This window comes from Acanthopagrus latus, chromosome 22 (assembly GCF_904848185.1).
Source record: "Acanthopagrus latus isolate v.2019 chromosome 22, fAcaLat1.1, whole genome shotgun sequence".
NCBI lineage: Eukaryota > Metazoa > Chordata > Actinopteri > Spariformes > Sparidae > Acanthopagrus > Acanthopagrus latus.
In genome coordinates this window covers 19,548,135-19,572,336 of record NC_051060.1, presented here as the reverse complement: position 1 = coordinate 19,572,336, position 24,202 = coordinate 19,548,135, and the positions used below count along the sequence as shown (strand labels likewise).

The 24,202-nt window shown below is 41.3% G+C and overlaps 2 protein-coding genes across 2 annotated transcripts; both read right to left on the bottom strand.

Annotated features, from left to right (window-relative positions):
* Window positions 1-4: 4 nt before the first annotated feature.
* ehd3 (EH-domain containing 3) lies at window positions 5-15,352 on the bottom strand. Its single transcript, XM_037086267.1, has 8 exons — window positions 14,114-15,352; window positions 10,491-10,667; window positions 9,752-9,849; window positions 4,770-4,911; window positions 4,530-4,629; window positions 4,219-4,389; window positions 2,999-3,163; window positions 5-2,895 (listed from the first exon to the last, which is right to left on the bottom strand). The coding sequence occupies exons 1-8, from the start codon at window positions 14,338-14,340 to the stop codon at window positions 2,368-2,370; spliced, it is 1,608 nt and encodes a 535-aa protein (XP_036942162.1). The 5' UTR covers window positions 14,341-15,352; the 3' UTR covers window positions 5-2,367.
* Window positions 15,353-16,584: 1,232 nt separating this feature from the next.
* Window positions 16,585-23,995, bottom strand: il20ra (interleukin 20 receptor, alpha). Its single transcript, XM_037086266.1, has 7 exons — window positions 23,597-23,995; window positions 22,310-22,433; window positions 21,743-21,948; window positions 21,092-21,267; window positions 20,842-20,986; window positions 20,524-20,660; window positions 16,585-19,810 (listed from the first exon to the last, which is right to left on the bottom strand). Exons 1-7 carry the CDS (start codon window positions 23,643-23,645, stop codon window positions 18,647-18,649), a joined length of 2,001 nt encoding a protein of 666 aa, XP_036942161.1. The 5' UTR covers window positions 23,646-23,995; the 3' UTR covers window positions 16,585-18,646.
* Window positions 23,996-24,202: the final 207 nt, after the last annotated feature.

Genomic DNA, 24,202 nt, shown 5'->3' with positions numbered 1-24,202 from the left:
AAAAAAAGTTGAGTAATGACTTTTTTTTATTACACATTTGGACTGTTTATGATGACAGAAAAGCGGTTAAGTACAGATTTTGCAATGCATAATCATCTCAAAACAGCAAAAATAAAATACCATAACACCAGTGTTTCCACTCACACAGGACTCCATGTTGCAATCCGTCTGATTATGAAAACAACCTGTGAATCTGAAGGACTTTGTTTTGCAGAGTCACACATTTAACAAGCATCCTTTTTTCTTTTTTTTTCCCCCCACATCTTTATTCTGTTGATCTGATCTGGCTCGCCTGTGAAATATGAGCCAGTGATGCATAAAAGCACCCAAGATGGAGGCCGATGATTTCCCAATTTGCGCTCATGGATCGCAAACAGTCTTACTATGTACAGAAGATTCACAGTAACAGTACAGAGACACATGGAGAAGGAGGGGGAAACCAAACTGGAAAAATGTTTCAGTTCTGTGGCTCAACCTGGATGAATACAGCCTCACTCATAAAACACACAGAGAACACTTTCTTATCATGTGGGAACCCAAATTTAGTTAGTTTCATCAACATCTCTCACCGATAACAACCACAAACATGGTCCTGACGTGAAGTATATATACATACTGGCATATAGCTACAGTAAATCAGACAGATTACATTTCTTACATGTATACGATTTAAACACATGAAATAGAAACACTCGAAAATATGTGTCAATTAGTGTCGTGTTATCGCCACAAAACAAGCTGTGTTAGATTAGATAACTTTCAGAAGGTGAACTGATTCATCAGTTTTCAATTAATCAATAGCGGCATGTGGAGCGCCCGAGACTTCATATATATATGTTACAAATAATAACACTGATACATGTGGTCAGATGCGCACATACAAATAGTCAGGATGTGGCCACACACAGCTGTGAACGTCAGCACATTCAACATTCAATACAGTCCTTACAATACATTTATACTGAGAGTGTCAGCACACGTACAGAATGTGTCTGAACAATACCCGAATAAAGAGTTTCATATCAGAGTCACAGTATTTCCAAACGTTGTTAATGGTTTTTTTTTTAAAATCATCAGCCTTTTCTCCGTCAACGCAGCGGGGTGAATCCAATAAGTGATGTCATAAACTCCACCTCACACACACACACGCACAAACATCAACATCTGCATATCACGTTCACAATTTTAAAAAGTTGATGTCGGCCGTTTTCCTTTCTATGATAATATCAGGTGTGTGACCGAATGTGAACTGCTCCACACGCTCCATCATCTCCTCCGGTTAGTAACCAGGCCTGCGTGTGTGTTTGCGTGTGTGCTTCTACATGTTTGTATGTGTGTATTCTCAGACCACTTGTCAGGAAGTCTTTGTAGCTGTTTATAATGTGTCGCCATGAAACAAAAGCCAGAATCCTCAGCCGTGCCAGCCCAGGAGAGAGGAGAGAAAAGAACTGAGGAATGTTCTGCCGGCTGTGTGAAATACTAGAGTCAATAAAATAGTTACTATTATATATGAAGTGTTAATGGGCGCAAGCCGTTCATTTGCATTTTTATGTTCCAGTCTTCTGAACGAAAGTCTCTTCTTCTCTTGTATTCACTCTCCTATTTTCTTCCAGTAGTTTGGATCGACTCACATTTTGCTGTTTTCCAGTGTTTCTTTTTTAGACTTTTCATTTGTTACTCTTCACTAATAATCTGTCCTAACATCTCTAACATCTGTCCTACCCTAAAAACTCCCCATATATCTCCCCTAAATACAAAATAATTCACTCTGTGACTTTACCGCAGACATGTCAATATCCAGTTTTTCTATCCTTGTAAAAGTTGTTTCAGTATTGCAGAAATGGAGCGTTTGAATCAGTTGCTAAGCATTCACTAAAGGTGCAGTATGTAAGAATTAGTAAAGCACAGCATACCACCAAAGTGACTGCTGCTTACTGCAGCTGCCATTAGCTTGTAAGCTCAGTAACCTGTGTAGCTAGCTCGGACTGGGAGCGCTGTTTTTTGTTTAATATCAGGACTGTCACCTGTTGAAGTACAAAGTGGCTATGGGCTGTCTGCTAACATGCTAACGTCAGTAGATATCTCTGCAAAACAATACATGGACGTCTTTTGAGATAACATCAAAACTGCTGTTGTTTAAAACTACAATACTTGCATATTGCACCTTTATCTTGATTTTATTTTAAGTGTAACAGACTATTTTGCTCATGAAGGGAAATAGAGGTTGCAAATGTTGGAGTTGGAAATGTGGTTTTTGCTATAATGCTACAGGAATATTCCTATTTTAATTGGGATATTCTTCTCTGGGTAGAGGAGGGTGGGGTGTACTTACAGGTTCTGGGGGCAGGGAAAGGTGCGAGCTTGCATTTACTCTGGGATTTTCCTCTTGGATGGGGGTACCAGGTGTGCCGGCAGTTCAGATGGCAGTTCATGTCCCTCCAGTTTCACTTTTATCAGGTGATTGGCCAACGCAAACTCCTCATCATCAAGCATCCCGTCTTTATCGATGTCTGCCAGCTTCCAGATCTTTCCCAGCACTGTGTTGGGCAGTTTTGACTTCACCATCTCCTTCTTGGCGTTGGCTCCTGTCACCTTCCCGTTGACGGGAGATAATGTGTAGAAAATCTCGTCGTATGCAGGTTTGTCACGAGCGACGACCCACTCGGCCTCGTCGATGCCTTCGCCGGCTCCTTCGCCGTACCCGTGGCCGAACGGGCCGTCCAGAGTGCCGTCGAACGCACCGCCCTTCACAACTGGGTTGGGACGCTGGGTTTCTTCTTGGCGGACCAGGACCATTAAGCCAGCGATGTCATTTGCAAGCATGTCATCTACCGCCTCCAGGAGTTTGGGTTTCAGGGGCTGGAATTTGTTGAGATCCTGGGCTTGAAGCTGGTCCTGGAAGAGCAAATACAGAAAACAAAAAACAACACTATTAGGTCTTATCAATCTCAACCATCTCTATCAGTGAATCTACATTCCTTTGCTCTTTCCCGTTTACCTGCATCTTCTTCAGATTAGGGAAATCTCCAGGTGATATCTGATGCTCTCTCTCTATGCGTTTGTAAATATCCCCCAAACTGGCAATCAGTTCTTTCTTCTTGTTCTCTTTCCCAAACACCGACGGCATCTCTTTCTTCAGTGAGCTGATGATGTAGGCATGGACCTGCATTGTGAGAGGGAAAGATGCATTTAGTGTGAGAGCAGGTCAGCTTCTTGAAGTTAAAGATTTAGCAAAGGACCCATTCTTGATCCGTTGACATGTCTTTATATATCGATGTAGCTCTGCTTGTATCAACGCAATCATGTTTCCACTTCAGAGTGCCCGGGACCAGCAAAAACTACAATTTCTTTCACAAACAATGAAGGATACAATCATTAAATTATCTTCAGATAAAGGATCAACAAAGTTAAGATGTTCTTCGGGTTTTATCATTGTTCAGTTCTGAAGCATCATGACAAGATGATACAAATTTTTGAATAAACGAACAGAGAAGCAACGGACTGTTTGAACTCAAGAGTCTGGGGACACCAAACATTCATTCGACCAGATTAGTCATGCAGTGAATCTCTCACATTACCTTTGTTTAGATTTGTTTTTAATATTCCTCAGAAAAAGGGATGGGAAAACCCCTATTTGTTATGTTGCTGTGGCGACATGTTGGGAGCCGTTCCCTGAATCCATCTCGTGTCCTTGATGCTCATCACACACAAACCCCATCAGCTGTCGAACAGGAAAACTGCGCTCAGCTCTCGGTTTGATACATCTGTGTGTGTGTGTGTGTGTGGGTGTGTTTGAGTGTCTCCACGGGCACATCCTCTTTGTTTCCTCAAACTAGAGCAGACAGTCGCCTCTCATACCTGACTTCCTGTCTGGAGAGGAAGCAGGAAACAATTCACTCAGAGGAGAACACAGCCTAGAGAATTTGTCTGGCTGTATTGGGTCTGTGACAGTGACAAGTTTATTTTGTCAAGGTTAACAGCTGGACGGGGCGGGGAGAGCGGGTGAGTGATGGGAAGCATAAATAGGAAACACCCACACCTGGAAAACGATTGTAAATAAGATGATGTTTGGGATTAAACAGTAATAATAACAGTTTAATGGAATACCAAATTGATAATCCTACTTTACAGGTAAAAAATGTGGTTTGGAGCTATACAACAGTGCTTTTTAACATCCACATCCTCTTTTAACAATTCCCTCTTTCACTTGCACCTTACCTTCGCTAGTCTTGCCCTCTTGATCAGATCATTGAGTTTTCGAAGCGCTGCATTTCTGGGTAAAGACTGAATGTCTTTAAACAAGTCCTGCTCCTCCGCTTCAAACAGCTTCCTGTTGTCTGGAATCAACAGAGGGTGGGACCAGAAGGAACCAATGTAGACGCGGATCACCTGTCGGGGTGAAGGAGACGGAAATGAACTGTGTTCTAACTAAACAAGGTAATAAAAATGACTCCAGATTATCTCAGTTTCCCCAAATGAAACAGCTGGAAACATGGAGCCCAAACTCAAGGCTTTGACTTGAACAGTACCTCAGGGGTGTTGACTATTTTCCCCAGTGACCACATCAGTGCACCATAGACCCTCATCAGCTGCTGGGTCTCTATCTGGTCAGCCTTGTTCAGCACAACCCTACAAATAAATCAGCACAAGAGAAACACGTTGATTTGTGTCAAAGAAAGAGACAGATACGCTGCATAAACATCCACTGACGTTGATATGAATGTACAAAAAGAATTCCCGCCTCTTCTGGCGGAGCAACCCTACAGTACCTGATCTTGTCCTCGTGGTTCTTCAGGGCCTTTATCACCTCGGAGAATTCATCAGAGATGTCCAGTTTGTGTGCATCAAACAGTAATATGATCCTGTCGACTCGCTCTGCAAACCACTCCAAGACAGCTGCAAAGTCATAGCCTGAGAGGAGGACAAGGAAGGGGAGGAGGCGATATTGTGAAATTAAGATTAAAGATGATAGACACGGTAGGTTTGGATAAAAAGTGAGTGTAAGAGAGAGTCAATTGTGCATCAGTTTACTTCCTGTTTCTTTGCTCCCATCCCATACCAGTGTGAAAATTGCATTAAACAGAGGCATTTGAATTTGTGGTAAATATTAGTCTTTACGAGGAGCAACATGATCTGTAATCCCTGACCTGGGCCATGAAGCGCAACTGTGATGTTGCAATAGTCCCAAGAGGAAAACCATTACAATGGCTTCATGTCATAGAGGAGGCAACAAGAAGGACGCCCATATTACAACATGCTGAGAGGAAAGAATGTCTGTTTACAGATGGAGGCAGCACAGCCAGGGTTCAACTAAGAGGCTTTTTAAGACTAAATAATGAGGGGGGAAACCAAAAACATTGATATTTTATCTGCAAATCTGGCTCTGATTTATTTTTTTTTAAATTGGCATCACTAATGAACAGGTTGAGAGGCAAAAGTTCAACGTATTCATGGCCTTTTTACATGAATGAACAGAGTAATGAATGCACCAATAAATGAATTAGTGGTCAAGTCTGTCAGCAGGACTACATCACTGCCTCCTTTGACTTTCTGTCCTACACAAGGACAAAACTTACCTGCAGAAATTCCACAGTATATGAGAGGAGAACAAAGGACAAAGGACAGGATGGAGGATTAGTCAGCTAAGATTTCCAAACCAAAACTGAAGGACGCAGAAGAGACGCTGAGTCAGCGGTGAACCTGTTACAGCTGAAGTTATGGGAGAGCAACTAGGAGGCATCAGCTGTTACAAGCTTTATGTTAATAAAGTGAAGGTCAAAAGGATTTTCTGAGGAGCTACAATTGTGAAAACCTCTCTCTAAATTCCATATAAATATATTATTAATATTATATAATTATATAATATTAATATGCTTCTAGAGAAGCAACCTGCTCTTGCTACTGTGCTGTGGCTGCACTGCTTCTCTTCCCAGTAACGCAACAGTTTATAGAACACTGAATGATTTCTACAATGAAAATGAAAACTTCTCAAACTCTAGTGTTAGCAAGCTGTTGAATGTTGAAATTCTGCCTCAAAAGCAATTATAAAGGGACAGATGACTGGGATGTGAGCAGTTCAGCGGCTGTAGCAATAAGTACGTAAAAGGTGGAAAGTGGTTCAAGCTGCGTCTTTGTGTCCTGTAGGAGCACAGCTGAGAGGAAACAGAGGGCATGCTGCTGCTTGGCCGAAGCTGTGGAGGGTTAAGAGAGATAGATGACTCGATATTTTGAGCTTTAGTGGACAGTTCTTCACACAAAAGAACTTTTCACATGGTGCGGGGGTAAAAAGTTGAAGTTGGAAGTCTGTTCTGACGGTGGTGGAAGAATAAAGGTCAGGGGATCACAAATAAAAATATTAGGGCAGGTCAAGGACAGAGGTGTTGCTCAAAGGGGGAATTTATAAGTAAGTGGCAAAGAAGAAAGACCACAAGATCACTAAAACCATCTCCCCAAAAACTATGATTTGTCCTTCTGGGAATCAGTAATATGAACCTCACAGGCAGCTGGAAAGTAAATGTTGAAACATCTAGCTCTGATAGTGTTGGGCGGACTGGGAAAAACAGACATTGTAGCTGAAGTTGTCCATGTGAAAAATGGGACGAAATTATCCAATTGGCTTGCAAACAAGGTAAACTCAGGGACAAACACTTATTTCTCCCCCCCCCGAACCATGTGACAAGAGCCTGATGGAGAACATGTAGCAGTCCATAAATTCTTCAAAGTATCACTTTAGTAACCTCTCTGCAGCTGGCTGATGCTCAGCTTTATTTTTCTACAATACCTCCATAAGGACATCTATGTAGGCAGCTATAGCCTGACAACTCCTCATCTGGACACACACACAGACACACACGAATACAGACATTGATAAAACAATGCAACAGGGTGGAAGAAACAAAATAATGGCAAAGAATGAAAAGAATAAGACACGTACACACAACATGTGTACAAATGAAACATGAAAGTATATACATGACATGCAATAAAGACACAGATGGAAAAAAAGAAAATGAACACACAAACAAAAGCCCCACAACACACACACATGCACACACACTCTCTCTCCGTCCCTAGAGACAACACAGCTGTGCTGACTCAGTAGAGATTGATGTTAGCCTGTATTTTTTTTTATATCCAACCCACAATAGCAGGGTTACACCTCTCTGTGCTGTTTATTTGGTTTGACAGCATTCAGAGGGCAGCCTGGCTGAACAAAGACAAAGTAGAGCGGAGATGATGTCCGTCTGCTTCAATCAAATTAATCATTGTCGTAAACGACACATCTCAAGTTCAGCCGGTGCTGACAAGAGTGTTCGAGACAACAACAAGGTTCTCATGTCAAACATGAATCCAGACCCAGCCCTGCGATGAAGTAATGTGCTGAACTCAATGACCAGAACATGCTCATTGTTCTTATTTAGCTTTTGGAACTTCACAAGTGTGTTTATGTATTTTATAATGTCAACACTTGTTTAATGATATAGTCCTTCTGCAAGTGTTTGTGCAACAGGCGCAGCTGAAATACTGCCAGATGTATATATGGAAAAATGACATAATCACACCATTATGCAATCATAACATTATCAGGAAATGAAATGATCACTTTGCCCTTACAAACAGTTTTGACTGCCGATATCTCAATTTACCAATTAAATAATCCAAGTTTAACTTCGATCTGAATGTAATCAGGCCCAACTGAGACTGATCAATACTCTATTAACCATTTAATATTGATAAAAGCACTATTACAAACAAAAAACAAGCATTAATACATGCATCCCCACTTACTAGTAATTCAATTTCAAGGTAATTTCCCAATTACCCAGCTTTTTTTTGTGATACTCTGAGGTGTTATTGATGCCAAGTGTACTGTGATGACAGTCAATATTACAAATGTCAACAATGTTTTATCAAAGAGAAACAATCCATGTGGGAGTTACTCAGCATAAGAAATTGTGCAAATGTACTTCTGTCAGCAGAGAACAAACTAAAGGAGGGAATGAAAGACATTCAAAGACGGACGATGACAGAGGGAGAGAGTGAATGTGGGTGAGACTAAATTACAGTTGTCTTTAATTATCCCAGCTCTTTTGTTCCTGTTAGCTGTTGGTATGGCAATGCCAGCATTCAGCTCGGGGAATGCCGGCCGTGCTGGACACACATCAAACTGCAACAAAGTCTTTCACACCTAAACTTCTCTTCACACTGCGGTTTCTGCATTCAGTTCAACACTACGGCTGGGCTCTGTGCACCGCTGGTTCACTCTTTTTATAGATAAGGAGAATAATCTTTCAATCAAAAATGTTCAGTTATGGTAAATTCCCATGAGCTGACCTGAGATAAGCAGTGGTGGATAAATAAACAGCAACATGCAATGGAGGGGGAAACACAGAATGGATGAGATGGAAGAAAGTTGGTTATTGTTGCTTTGTCTTGTTGTTCAGTTACAGGGGGACAAAGTCCAGCACAGGAAATAAGTAAAAACAATAACTTTAAAAAGGTGCGCTACGTAGTTTTGGAAAAGAAAATCTTCACTGACTGATTTTCATAAGTCAGTGAACTGAATCAACAACTGCCTCCTTTCTAGCTTCAAACTGTGTGCTGGAGAATTTACTTACCCACTGCGAACAGCTCGTTTATGCAATTATGGAAAGTTAAATATTATCTTTCAGGTCTTTCACAAAACTACATAGTGCACCTTTAAAGTAACAAGGTAAGGACACGGGACTACATAGAATGCACAAAGTTATCTTTGACAAAGCGGCTGACAGAGCAGATGGAGGTTTGGGGCGAGTAAACAAACGACGCAAACCGTGTTTTACATGTGCAGAGTTTGTGAAAGTGCATCCTATGTTACACTACATGTATCATAAATCACTTCCTGCCTTCCATCTGCAGTTATTTGGACAGATGGGGGACATTTATAACAAGCCATAAAAGAAAATCTCCATTTCCTCTTTTCACTGCAATGAATGCACACCTGCATTACAGAGAGGAACATCTGGTATGTATTTAGACATCAATTTATGAAAAGAAATCTGTGTCTGTCCTCCCAATATGATCATAATAAAAATAAGAATGTCTCAGTTACCTCAGATTTTTGCAGATGATTAATGCGTCACATGTCTCTGAGGGTCAGGTTCTAAAATGCTGTCAGAGATGTGTAGGTGGTCTGCAGGGCTGCTGCAGAAAACAGGTCCAAGAATTTAGCATCTTGCTTTAAATCAATATGGCCAATATAAGTGTCCTGTAGTCTCACAAACTCCCAGGTTCAGTACTGAATGGTGCATTGTTAGAAAATGTTAAGTCGGAACTGTGTGCATGCGTGTGTGTGTGTGTGTGTGTGTGTGAGTGTGTGAGTGTGTGAGTGAGAGAGAGAGAGAGAGAGAGAGAGAGAGAGAGAGAGAGAGAGAGAGAGAGAGAGAGAGAGAGAGAGAGAGAGAGAGAGAGAGAGAGAGAGAGAGAGAGAGAGCGTGCACGTTCAAAGCTCATCTTTTTACTCGCTGCTTCCGGTTCTTTGAAATGAATGAAGCATAATCCTCCTGATAGCTAAAAGCTAAAATAAACACACACACGCAAACATCCAAAGGAAATGCTGACATGGTAGTCCAGAGTTCAGTGGGATGAAGGGGGCTGCAGCTGAATGGGTCCAGTGAACGAACACTGACACGCACACACAACACACGCACGCGTGCGCACACACACACACACACAACACACACAGAAGAGGATAAAAATGTGTGTGTCTTACCTCGACTTATCCTCTGTTTCTCTCCAGACAGAATCCCCGGTGTGTCAATCACACTGATGCTTTCCAGCACTGGGTTAGGCAGCTGGGCGCACACAAACCTAGAACACACACACGCAGAGGAGAGTTAAAAGAAACTGGACAGAAGTGTAAAACGTTTGAATAACAAACATCATCCCACTCCGGTCGTCCCTCGCCCCCTGTCTTCCATCTCTGCAGCTCTCCCCCTCGTCTCCAGCTGTATAAATACTAACAGGTTAGCAGTCGTCCTCACTCTGAACCCCCCTAATCCCCTCTGACAGTCAGCGTTTCTTCTGTCTCCTTTCTGCAGCGGCGGGCCCTCGCAGCCAGGACACTACCGCAAGAGCAAGAATCTTTTGGCATTTTTCCTTTTTCCAGAAGGATGACTCTGCAAAGATGACTGGCTGTGTCTCTCACTCTCTCTATCTCTCTCTCTCTCGCACACAGACCCAGCCATTAGGAGAGAAAAGCCTGACCAGTGAGCAGAGGGAAATTCAATCACACAGGAATGTAGAGCTGCGGTGTGGATTCTCACCAGCACTCTCACCCTCTCTTTCTTCTCCACACTTTCCCCCCTCTGTGTCCACATACTTCACCTTCGTCCGCCACTTTTTATAGCACACACACACACCACCACCACCTTCCCAATAGACATCTGACAGCACCTGCCATCAGTGCGCTTTATCTAGCACTCTCTCAAGGTGTGCGTTTGCACGTTTACCTGTTGAGGAAGGCGTTACCGAACGCGTTCAGCTTTCTGAAGGGCTTCTTGGGGTCCACCACCAAAGCGTTGCCAGGGATGACTCCTTCCGTGTCGCCGTGCATCACCGCGATGAAGGAATCCGTGGTGGGTTCAGGGCCAATTCGCATTCCGGGGAAATCCTGCTCCAACAGGTAGCTGCAGGGGAAGATAGTGTGACGTGGCGTTAAAGAAAACAAGCCGAGATATGAGGTGTTTTTAAGAATAGATCAACCGTACACACAGTTAATCCTTACAGAAGATGCTACCCAAGACAATGAACAATGGTGTAGAGGGCAGTGTGCAGCTAGCATGCTGTAAAATGAAATTACAAGAGATTCATTTGACTTTATTAAAGATATTAGCATCCAAAGAATTTGTCTTGGAGGAAAATTATGTCATCATAAATAACATTAAGCATTCTAGCTAGAGAATGGTTACCAACCACTTCCCCATCTGCTTAGTTCCATTATTCTTGTGAGTTGACTGAATCCTGACAGTCAGCTGTAAGCAGGACAGATGTGCGTTACCCCCTCAGTCTCTAGTTTGAAAACGAGTGCTGCGAGGCCTTTTTTCAAAGCGATTACACTGCAAAGGAAATTGGTCTGGATGGTCGGACACAGTTAGAAAAACAGGTCTGCCTTGAATTAGAAGCTACTGGAACAAAGATTAGGGGAATTTTTACGTCATTGTAGACAGGAGAGCTCCAGAATGAGCAGCATAACATTTGATTAAGTTTATATTGTGTAAGAGAGTTGAGGTGGAGCCTGTTTTACCAGAAGTGGACTAAAAGGATGAAAAATCTGGTTGTGGGGGAAATAGTGACTTATTCAACCCCAAGAGCAACAGCATCGCACTCTTTTACTGACATACTGCAAGCTCATCAAACTGTACATAGAAAGATTAAAGATATATTATGCAGGAATTCTGTATTAAAATGTTGTGTAGGTGCATTATTCCAATTGTTCCAAACAAAGTTCAAACCCAGAGAAAGTCTAATAAAAGCAAAGGAATGTTTCATTAGGGTCACCTGCCGTTACTTCCGGGATAGGGAAGTCAGAGAGCAATATTAAATTCAATGAGAGCAAAACTTTAAAAAAATTAATCGTCTGTGAACACTTGTGTCGGAGTCACGTCAGATAGATTTTCGGCAGCAGTGCTGATTGTTCAATGGTGTGTTCACGACCAGCAAAAACGAGTTTGACCGCAGAATTGTTTGCGTTTATTTGCCTTGCTCATGCAGTGTTTATCCACCGCTAATAGCCTGATCACTTTACTCCGTTAGCCCTCAGCTATTGTTAGCCAGCAAGGAGAGCGTGTGTGTTTGTCTGCGTGTTAATATTTAGGTCAACTCACACTACTTGGCGAGGTGACACTAACGCAGACATTGCTGCTGCAGTCAGGTTGATAGGACTGAAGATAAATCCACTTTTTAATCCCTAAAAAATAAATAAATAAATAAAAATATTCTGAGGTCTCCTGCCATCTGTAAACTGCTCCAGATCCAAACACAATCCAATTAGAAGCTGGCACCTCTGACCAGCGGCTATTCCCCACAAAACACTTGGCGAAAACACCACTTGTGTATGTTTGAATGAATGTTTTTCAGTATAACCGTAAGCTGGAAAACCTGAAGTGCTCTTAAGGAACAAATGACCTTAAACACATAATAGGGCTCAAATAAAAACTGGATTCAGACGACAAATCTGTACAAGAATTTGGTGGACGTCTCTCAGTATGGTCAAGAAGAATGGTCAAATATGTTTTGCTCTCCAGATGCTTACTGATGATGGGAAACAGCTGACTGGGGTGAAAGGTTAAGGAGGACACCAACCATTAAATATTATGTACGTACGGTTTTGACAGGAACCCCTTTTTGAGGGAAACCTACAATAAAAACAACCCAAAGAAACAACACATATGTTTTTGGGTGTGAAAGTGCAGATTTCTCATCTGATATAATTTGGTGACATCACATGTGATACAAATGAGGATTAGTGGATCATTTTTCTGTTGAGTTTCACAACTCCGACTATATGAAGGCCGCCCACGAAAAAGACGTGCAGGCAAAAAAAAAAGATTTACAGCTTAAAAGGGCCATAAATTTCCAAGTGCGGGATGTGAATGCATTTTAAAGTGCTCCCAGATGTAAGAAGAATGGTTCACGTATACATCTCCTCCTCACACACACACACAAACACACACATACACCTTGTCAGAGGAGCTAGCAGTGCCTGGTAGAGCAGTCTCTTTGCAAACGTGTCTGTGTAGTTCGAGCCCTCCTGTCTGTACGACTGTGGGAACTTTGTGCAATGCAAATGCAAAACCACGCACGTGTACAGCTGTCTGTACTGCATGTCTGAGTGTGCATACCGGTCCAGTCACCTTGAAGGAAAACATATGCTACAGTCATGTTCGGGGTCTTTTGCAGATGTGTGTCAGAAGTGGTAAATCAATACAATTTTGAGCCCTAAAATGAAGACAGACTCACATTACTGATCTCTGAATAACTGCCAAAGAAGAGAGATTATAGCTGCCTCCTCCAGCATTTCTTATCTTTCACATCCACTTTCTCTTCCTTTTTAGCTGCCAGACAGACATCAATTTGCCTTCCATCACTTTTATAAACTCCCTTCAAGAGAAAATGTGATGCAAATAATCATCATCATGGTAACTTTCAGGGCCTGAGACGCTGCGATATGAAACCTTGTAGCGGCAGCTCTGACTGAGGGGTTACTCAGCAGTTTGTACATTCTGCATCTTACTGTCACAATGTCGGTCAGGCTGCTGACTTGTGGGTGTTGTCATCATCAGTGAAAGAGTAGAAGAGCAAATAGAAAGCAAGTGAGACTGAGTGTCAGGGACAGAGAGAGGAAGAGGAAGAGGAAGAAGAAGAAGAAGGAGAAGGAGAAGGAGAAGGAGAAGGAGAAGGAGAAGGAGAAGAGATCAGGGATGTCTGCGCTGTCCTGTCTTCCAACAGGAAGTCGCTAACAGCATCCTCTCTCTGGCTTTCAAAAGGCTAACCCCACTAATTACCCACTATGCTCTGAGAGTGTGTGAGTGTTTGTGTGAGAGGAACAAGTCGTTAGGAGCTGCCCCGCAGTTCAAAAGAGGCCCAACACCAAACTGCTAATGCCTCCCGCTGTCACACACACGCAGATATACTCCAGGTCATAAGTTGCTCTTCATACAACTCTGGAAACACAACATGATAACACAACATGATCCTTCAAGGAAACGTCCTCTGCTGAAAACAAGATCTGTCAATAACATACAAATGATTTAAGCGTGTTGGCTTTCATGTAAACTATTTCTTTACTGGATTTAATGGAGCTTGCAGAGGTGTGGCTGCTAGAAGTTCTCCTCAGAGTGTTTTTGAGTCTGTGACCTTTTAGCTATTCTTCCTCTTTTCACTCTGATCTGTGTTTTTATTGTTTTCTATCAATTGTTTTATGCCAGTTGTGTTTTACTGCCTGAACTTGACAAGAGTCAGTTTGGGTGTGTCAGCCTCTCCCGTCCTATCTCTCTGGTGGCCCCTCTGTCTCATTCACCCCCCCCCGTCGATATATATGAAGCTCTTCGTGTGCGTGTGCTGTATTTCTCACCGTATGAAGCTGGTCTTGCCAGTGGAGTACTGGCCCACCAGTAGGACCATGGGCTTGTTGTCAAAGTCAGCATCCTCCAGCGCCGGAGAGTGGAACTCGTGGAACTTGTAGCTCTCCTCCAGCGGCAGGAGTTTGGTCTTGTAGAGCTTCTTAAGTCCATCGCTGACCGTCTGAAAGACTTCTGGGTCCTTCTTCCTCCGGTCGTCGGTTCCAAGCCAGCTGAACATCGTTGCTGGTTGCTTTTTTAATTTCTTATTTTTTCAGACTAGTAAAGCCTCGAGTGGGTGTAACTGGTCAAATGTTGATGTTTAATTTGTCGCCGACTGATTAAAAACTAATTCAAAAAAGTTGTGTGAAAATCTCACCTAATTAAAAACAAAAAAATAAAAGTGCAATATACACACTGAAAAACAATCTATACTGAAGTTTCCTCCAGGTTGTTTTTTTTTTCTGGAAAGGTTCTCAAAAATACATTAAAAGTCTGTTCTGAAAAATAAAATGCACAAAAATATCTTACAATCTAAGATATTCTCTCTCAGGAGGAAAATATAGATTTATCAATAGTCAGTGTTGCTGTCCTGCTGCACTGACTGGGTGGTGACTGTTGTTATTGATGGTAGTATTGATCGGAGCTGATGTTATTTTCAGCCTAGCTGAAATCTGTTTTCAGAATTTCTGTCTCTGTTAATGTCTATAGTTGCAAATAATCGAATTTTGTTGTGTATTTTATCTGAATTTACCGTAAACGTGACCCTTTCAAATGCACTCTCATCATCCAGTCCATCGATCCTTCCCAACTCCAGGCCACTTGTGCTGCTGGGCCGAAAACCACCGCATTCACTGACTTTATTGTTGTTTACCAATATCTCTCAGTAAACAAACACTGCCCAGGAGAAAAAAAACAAACAAAAGCCTAAATCGTGGCGTTCACATGCACAACATCACGTTACCGCGATTCAATTTCGTCCAGGAGCTAGCAGAGGAATCACCCCCTCCAAAAAAAAAATGATGCACCGAGCTGCTGTCAAGAGCGCAACCGCCGTTATTGTTCAACGGCTCCCGCTGTCCTGCTCGCAAAAACCGAGCCGGACCTCCTCACACGGACCAGAACTCGTGTCTAAAAAAAATAAGAGCAGCCCTGTCTGGCTGGTGATACGGGCGGTTTTTCTGTCACAGCACGGCGCTGAATGTAGCAGCAGCTGATGTCCTGCAGCTCAATTTAAATGCCGAGTCGAAGGAAACCCGAGCCCGGCGGAAGTGCCCAACGGCTGGCAGTCCGACCCTCCGCGGTCCCGCCCATGATGCTGGAGCTGAAGCCGGGCGGGACGACGCCATGATGGATGAGGAGAGCTGGAGGTGCAGCTTCCGTTGAGGCACAGCGCGCCACCTAAAGGTAAAGATACAAACGTCCCCTGCTCTGAGGGGATAATACAGCTTATTTTCATACACATACACATTAAATAAGAACATTATCAATAGTTTTCCTAAAACTGAAATAACCCATGTCAGCGATGGAAAGTAGCCATATTTAGTTAGCCAACACTAGCTAATGAAAAGCTTACTTGTACTTGAATATTTCAATTTTGTTGAAACTTTCTACTGTTAATTCACTAAAATACATCTGACAAATATTACGTTTCTTTTCACATTGAGATTTTTAATTCACAACACGTTTTAAAAAGGGTTATGGATCAATGTAGCCAAAGTAGCATTAGCTTTAACTACCTTTTCGTGCCAGAACAGGAAAATGCTACTTAAATATTAATGCTTTGTTATTACCAATCCATTAATGTTACATAAGTATTACTTTTACTTTTGTCACTTTGAGTATAATAATACTTGTAGACTTTTACTTAATATTTTCTATGCAGGACTTTCATTTGTTATAAAGCATTTCTATGTTGTGTTATAAGTAAAGTAATATTTTTTTGTCCACCAGTGTCATTGATACATTTCATAAAGTTTACAATCATTCTGAAAATATTGGCTGGCAGGATGTACATCTGCCTTCTCTATAATCAGTTCAAACTGGTGTATAAGTGCTGATGTCATATATTTACTGTATGTTGTGTCAAACTACAAATTACACATATTTTCCCAGAGATGTCAAGCATGGACCACAGGTTCATGAATGTAAAAAACTACATTGTTAATTTATACATATTAATATTATAATGTAGTGTTGATATCTGTAGTGGTGACATAAAATACAAGTTCATGATGTGTTTGCTGTTTGGCCAGCAGATGTCTCTGTTTTCAGCTTTTGGACGAGAAGGTAATCAAAGTGGTAAAACAAAGGTCAGCATTGGCCCATGCAAAGGGTTAGGGTTAGGGTTAGGGTTCTTCCTCTTTGCAAGAATATTTAAGAACTGTAGATTCTTCCTGAGAATATATATAATCTAGTGAGAATAAAATACTTTAATTGAGAAAAAGAAAACATTGGTAAAAGAATAAATAAATAGCAAAACAGAACAGTTGAGAAGTTGACTTTATCATTACATTTTATTTTGAATATACAATCATTCTTAAATCATACAAAACTATGAAAAAAAAAATCAATGACTTCTTTTCCCAGAATGAAATCATTTTAACGAAACTTCACACGCAGTATTGTACTTCTCATCAGATTGCAGATAACCTGAGTTCTGTATTTACATAAACCTGAAACCGAATGAACCTGCAGACTTTCATTACTCATGTTTGCTGTGGCTTTGGATACACGCACGTTACCAGTATACAGGAAGAGGTTTTACTGTAATTCACTGCCAAGTAAATTCCCAAGGTCAGACTATGAGGAAGCAAAACACCGATAACTACTGTATGGATCTAATGAAAGATCAAGACATCCTTCATATATCATTTTGAGTGGTTATGACTTCATGTGGACAGAATAACAAACAAAAAAGAAGAACAGTAAAGAGCAGAATGATTTCCTCTTTTGCTACGTACTGAAACATAATCCATAAGGCAGTCTTTTGAATAACAAAGGTACAAAAGTGCAATTAATATTTATGTTCATGGAATTGACAAGGGAAAGTAGTAGATAATTAAGTCTAACAACCTTTAGACGTACAACATAAACTATCCTGACAATCTCAGCTATCATAGAATCTCTAGTAGAATGGTGTGAGGTACAATAACCAGCTTAGATATATCACGATTTTACAGTAAATGGTATTACACAACTGTTACAATTGCTATAACCATTTATAAAGGCCTTTGACAGAATGAGGAGGTTTTTTGGTTGAACAGACTCCATATCATAATTTCACAAAATGTTATGTTTTGTCAGACATAAAACTCAATACAAATGTAAAATACTCTTTTTACTCTTTTCTAATTTTTATAACACTACTGTAGAATGTAAAATTCAATATCATGGATGACCAAATATATGTGTTATTATAATCATCTATCTTCATACCATGGTATACCTTGAAAAATGTATACTGCTGCAACTATAATCACTCGATTGAGTAGAAAAAATATTAAGTACAGTGCTGTTGTTTTTACTTCATTATACAGTATAAGAGCACAGTCACAAAGATGCACATCACATTCATCTAAACACCTGAATTTCCTTCATATATATAAAAAAAATGGTGTGGTAGTATAAAACAGATGCTTCAAACACTGAGTGAAGAAAGAAGGACTTAATTAAGTTATGAATCGGACCAGTTTACCGCCAACAGACCAACAAATACAGTCCCAGGGTGGTTTAACAAGAGCAATTTAAGTGCTTCACCAGGGACTAAAACAGGAACAGAGTAGACCAAAACTAACCACAACGACTTCTGCTTGATGTGTTATCAAGTAAACACATATATTCCAGTCATGGAGTACTGACAAACAAAATATTGAATACAAACTGCAAAAGTAAAAAGATAACGTGTCTTTATAAGGGCTTTCATACTATGACCCTAACCCTATGACCCTAACCCTAACCCTAACCCTAAATCCTAAAGAGTTTTCAACCTGACCACAAAATCTTCCACAATTTGTTATTTTAAGAATGAATTTGAAAGATCATGTCACAGACACTGATCCACAACAGTCCATTAGTGCTCTGTTTGGGTTGAAAGATATTGCACTGGTGACCATGGTGCATATGGTATATCAGTAACAAAAGTTTGCTACGAGGTCAGAAGACCTTTGACTTCATATCAAGCACAAATACATACAGAGTACATTGACTACATCTCAACAGATCTTGCTCAAAGTCAAGGCAAATACTTCTCTCTAGGCACGATAATTTCCCTTCAGAGTTAATTCCAATTTAAAACTGTTGATCTCGATAAGAATAATAGTATCAACAGAAAAATAATAATAATGAATCAACATTCAAAGATACAAAAACAAACCCTACAACAGTAATAAGTGTACCTTAGAATTTCATAGTATCATGCGTATTTTACATAAAACTGATTTCCGTCAATTTTCTAAGGATTTATATTTTCATCATGACATGTAAGTCTTAAGTGCAGAAGACAAGCATTTCTGTAATAATGTGGTAAATATATTGATGAATATCATCTACGGGTCCATCGAGATTACCAAGTTCCATTTGGCGATAATATCGTCTGCCTCCCCTCTTTCCCTCGTTCTCTGTGCCTCTGCCTCTTCCTCTGACCCTTGTCTGACAAACACATTTGCCAATCTCAACTCGCCCTTCATTGCACTCATCTCCTCTCCTACCACTCCGCTGTCCCCCTTCTCTCCCTGCATCGACCCATCCAATCCTGCTACCTTGGTGATCTCCATCGCCATGTCTGGCAACACTAGTTTCCTTGTGTTGGGATCCCAGTCAATAAAGTTAGTTCCCTCCTCGTCCTCCTCCTCTTCCTCATCTCTCCCAATTTCATCTGCTGTGGCCAGTCTCAGAACACCATAGTCATCTGGTAAGTAATTTGATTGGTTAACATGGGAGGAGGACCTTACTTTGTTGTTCTGAGAGGCATAAGCGGAGAGAAGTGGTACTCCCTCGCTCTCACTTACTTCCTCCACACCGCCATTGCTCTGTCCATCTGCTCTTACGCTCACGTTTTGGTTAATTTCATCCTCCATTTCTCCCTCCTTTGTTTGCATATTCAGAGGAATGTGGAAAAGGCCATTTTGTGGGGTTCTGTTTATAAACAAACCTGGAAACTCTCTATCCTCCTTCTCTCTATCCACCTCTCCCTGAAAAGACAGTGATGGTGCCTGAATTTGGGTTAGAGGAACTAAACTTACCTGTGAACATGCCTGCACCTGTGTAAGTGCATTCATCTCTGTCTGTGCATGTGTTTGTGAACGTATGTGTGTGGACCTCTGTGAGTGGAAGGACTTTTTCTGAGGAGTGTGAACTCCAGTGGAGTCATCGCCCTCAACTCTCCCCTCATTTGCTCTTGATCCGCCATTCTGATGTTCACCATTCAGACTGTTACCATCTTCTCCATCGTCAGGCCGCCAATCTCTGTCATTGATAGGAGCTCTGCCAACAAACGCATAGTCAATTGATACATCGTCAAAGGGTCCTTCAGGTTCTTGGGGTGTTTCGGACCTCTGGGGGGCGTATCCTGGGGGGGAATCTGCGATAGGTGGCTGCTGCTTGGGCCATTCAGGGTCTGATATGCTGCATAGGACGGGGATGACATGAATGTCAAGGGAGGACGTCACGGGGGGCCACGTCAGAGAAGACCAATTATAAGAAGGCTGATTCTGGAAGTTAAAAGAGTGTGCATTAGAAAAAAAATGGACCTTTAGCTTCTGAAACATTTTAAAAAATAAAGACATGCTGAGTGGACAGTAGTCAGAACTGTATTATTTCTAAGGCTGGCTTTGAATTAAACATCTGTTGTCTCCAAAACCAGGCTGATAATTTCTCATGACATGTCAAAATGTTTTAGATCATCAGCTTCTTTGATTTGGTAAATAAATGCTTGTTCTGAGTTTGATAACAACAACAATGCTTTTGACACAAATTGGGACAGGGGCAACAAAAGACTGGGGAAGTTGTAATATAGGTAAACAGGTTAGTTGCTGAAAGGTGACAGTCTCATGATTAGTTATGAAAGTGGCATTGGAAGGTTCAGTAACTCACAAACAAGGATTGGACAATGTTCACTACTTTGTAAAACACATGGCTGTGTAAAGGATATTACTTAATGTATGTAAATAGCCACAGTTCGTCTGAAAATGACTGCAATCTATTTCTATTTAAATTTTACACAGCGTCCCAACTTTTTAATGGAATCCAGGTTTTACAACCATGCAAGCAAACTGGTTTTAAAATCTGCACTGCGCTTGCATCCTGCTGGTGGAACAGCAGGTGGTGGAGGGTTAAATGTCCAAGTTGACAAGTTGTAATTACATTAAGGACAGTAATTACACAAAAGGCAGCGTGGGTAAAAGTGTGTGTGCGTTTGCATTACCAGGAATAATGGGCTCTCCTGTCCTTTCCCTGCTAGGTAGTGATGGAGAAGGTAGCCAACCACCACCATAATACATATGCACGCAGATGGGACAACAATACCCACAACCACCCTCTTCAGCTGGTCAATCACAGGGTCTGGAGAGGTTAATCAAGAAAAATGTCAAACAAACGCTTGATAATAACAAACACAAACAGTACAAGAGGTCTCAGGAACAAACACCAATCATTGTTTCGCTTTTGCATCAGGTTGAGTCACATTCCTTTTTTTCTACCTGTCAAACAGGGAGGAAAGTATTTGCTGCAAGTGTGGTTGTACCTTGAGGTGTGGTTATGCAGTGCCATGCTGAGGAATGACACTGGACGGGCATAGAGAGGAATTTTGCCTTGGCAGAGAAGCAGTACTCTGTATTGTAGTCCATCAGGCGATATTTGTACGGACTGGAGACCACTGGGAAATGGCTCTACAAACCAACACTCAGAGATTAGTCAGTGCTTTAGGAGAACTTCATGTGTGCCTGATTTAACAGCCTCTCTGTGCAAGATGGATGAGCTATGTTTTTACTCACCATCTGGCCACGATGGGTATTGTGGATGGAGAGGATGTATCTCATGTGGGGGTAAAGTGTTGCCATGGAAACCACTGGGGTGTGGTTGTTAGGCTGATATCTCATTGGACCCTTCAGAGTGATGACGGCAGAGTTGTTCTCAATTTCGATAGAAACCAGTGGAGGACCAAAAGTAGCTATTGGGATATGCAAAAATAGAAAAAAAGATTTGAAACATTTCAGATTGAAATGTTAATGTTGAGTTAATAAAAAGTTCAAGTTAGACGTAAATGTGGCAAGTGGCAGACTTTAAAGGCCAATAAAATAAGATAGTTTGCAAAGGAGCAGCAGCTCTCCTTGGAACTGAACATCGAACTAACTGAAAAATCTAGATAGGATTGATTTTGAGTGTGTCAAATTCCATTTGAGGAGCCTGATATTATGAAAGAGGAAACAGAGCTTGTCTGCATTTTCCCTTGAATGTCATACAGGATCCTGACTGAACCACTGGGCACTATTGGAGCCAAGTTCAGTGGGTTGATCTGTAGTACTTTATTGAAGATTAGAAGTGGGGACATCTCACCTGTCTTTCTGTCCAGCCTTCCTGTGTGTCTGTCTGTTCTTATTTATGTCACAGCCGATATTCTTTGACAGAATGTCACTTTAACTTACTGTCCAACTTCGGATCGAATCTCCGTGTCATGACCCATTTGGATGATGCTCTTCTGCTCACAGCCCGAACCCTGGCAAAATATCCGTGGTCCAGATCCCATGTCTCGTTGCTCAGATCACACCAGTGCCGCACCGTTTCCGTACACCGGTGTACTGTCCTCCAGTGCGCCCGTCTTCTTTTGCTGTCTTGAACGCTGTCCCCGTAGCTGGGAAAGACAAGATCAGAGGAAGATTGCTCTGAAAGCTGGCAAAAGCTTGGACAACTAGTACCGAGGGAGTGAACTTGAAAATACACTCCTCGTTCAATCCCCCCTCAAACAAGAAGAACTTCAGCTTATGTAGGCTGTTAGATCTCGTTACATTCTTCTTTTGTTTTTCCTCCTCTCTTATTTCTCTGTTTGTGTGTGTAAGAAGGTCCCTTTGAGGTGTTCTAAAGAAAGGCAAATTTAAGTCTATTCATTTCAGCTTTAACCAGGTAAAGTTATAGTATTACCAATGCAATACAATATCTTTGTACGGCTTTTTACTCCTTTTTCTTTCTATTTAAACTCCAAAATCTTCACTTACATAGCATACTGCACTGTAAAGTGTGTGTCATCCAGTGTGCCATTTCCTGGAACCCACTGCAGTGTATTCCTTAAATTCACTGAGGAGAAGATGACATTGATGGGGCTGGGAGGAGCGGAGGAGACTGAGGAGGAAATAAAAAGTTGAGATTCAGAACGATAAGAGACACATGTTTACTGTAATGTGAAATCATTGTGTTTGTTGTTAGATTTTCTACAAGCTTCTGGTTACACAATTCAATCTCACATGTTGGTTCGCTGGTTAACTTCCTTTTGTGACTTGTTAATACACGACATTGTTGTTCTGTCAAACCACTGGCTGTTCTGATTCAACCACTTATATGAAAAATAAATAAAATATAAAATGATTATTGGATGTGATATTCAGCATTTTCTTTGATTAAATAGTCAGTACATATAGTGCAGTAAAGATATATTTTGTCTCCAAAATGTTGTGGAGTGGGAGTATAAAGTAGCAGTAAAATTTGCTCTTAAGCACAGTAATTGAGGACAATGTAAACTTAGATTACTTAGACACAGCTGATGAGAGTTTCATCATGAGAACCAAGCTGGTTGCAGACATGTGACCCGATGATTGATTTAACATGAAACTCTGCACATGACTCATTAACGTGATTTTAATGCCACATACACACCCAAGAAACAGCTGTGATCCATTGTTTCACCTACTTTACAGAGGCGATGACACCAATACATGGACAGATTATTAACAGGAATATTTTATATAATATAAGTCAAGTCTTTATTATTGTGTCATCCAGCCTGTGTGAGCATAAGACACCACACATTCATTTGCATGTTGTAATGATAAATCTTTTTTTAAAATTATTATTATTATAGCAACTGGACGAAGAGAGATGTTCTGTCTGTGGTTTCATGTGGTTGTAATCACATCAGCCCACCACACACACACACACACACACACACACACACACACACACACACACACACAGGCTGTCAGTGGAATCAGTTGTTCACAGAAACCAGATAGCCCAATAAAAGCTCCAGTCCAAATCAAAGTTCATTTAACATCATTTTACAGCATCACAAAGCTCAGTGACAGTCCGCATGATCAGTGTCGTCATCACTGCATTACTAAAAATCAGCCATCTTTTAAGTTTTAATGTCCTGTTACATAAAGTGGAAAACTTACAATTTAGGTTTTACCTTAACACAAAAATCAATAATGAGCAATGACCTGTTGAAACAGGAATGTGAGGTAAAGAATACATATAAAATACAAAACCCAGAGTGGTCGTGGAGTTACCTGAGCAGTGCAGAGCCCCCAGGCTGAGGAGAATGACCAGAGTCCACATCTCTGCATGTGGCGCTCATGTTTTCACAACATTTCTCCGGCAGCTTCTCGCCTCCTCCAGCGGCCTGACGGCTCTGCAGGCTCGGTCACCTGCTCCGGCGGCTCAGCTGTCGGCAGCCCGGTGTTAATCCACACGATACAACAAAACAAACAGACCAGAAGAGAAGCAGAGCTACAAAACAAACATGCGCTTTTACGTCCAGGCAGAAAGAGTGGATTAAGTCTGTATAGTTGGATACAGGTGAGTGGCAGCCGGCTAAACTCTTAACTGTTTAAAGTAAAACAAGCCGCGCGACAGGTTTCCGTGAACGAGGAAGGAATGTGACCTCACTAGTTTGTGCACATTACACCTGTGGCAGGTGAAGGTGCACGCGCACGTGAGTGCGTCGCTGGAAGAAGTAATCAGATCCATGAAGCTACTTCATCAGAAGACCCACAAAAAAACTCCAAATTATAGTTATCTTAGCAGCAGCTTATATCACCAACACAACATGAATACATAACACTGATCATGTAAAATGTCCCCTGTGTGGTTTATTATTATTGATTAATCAACAT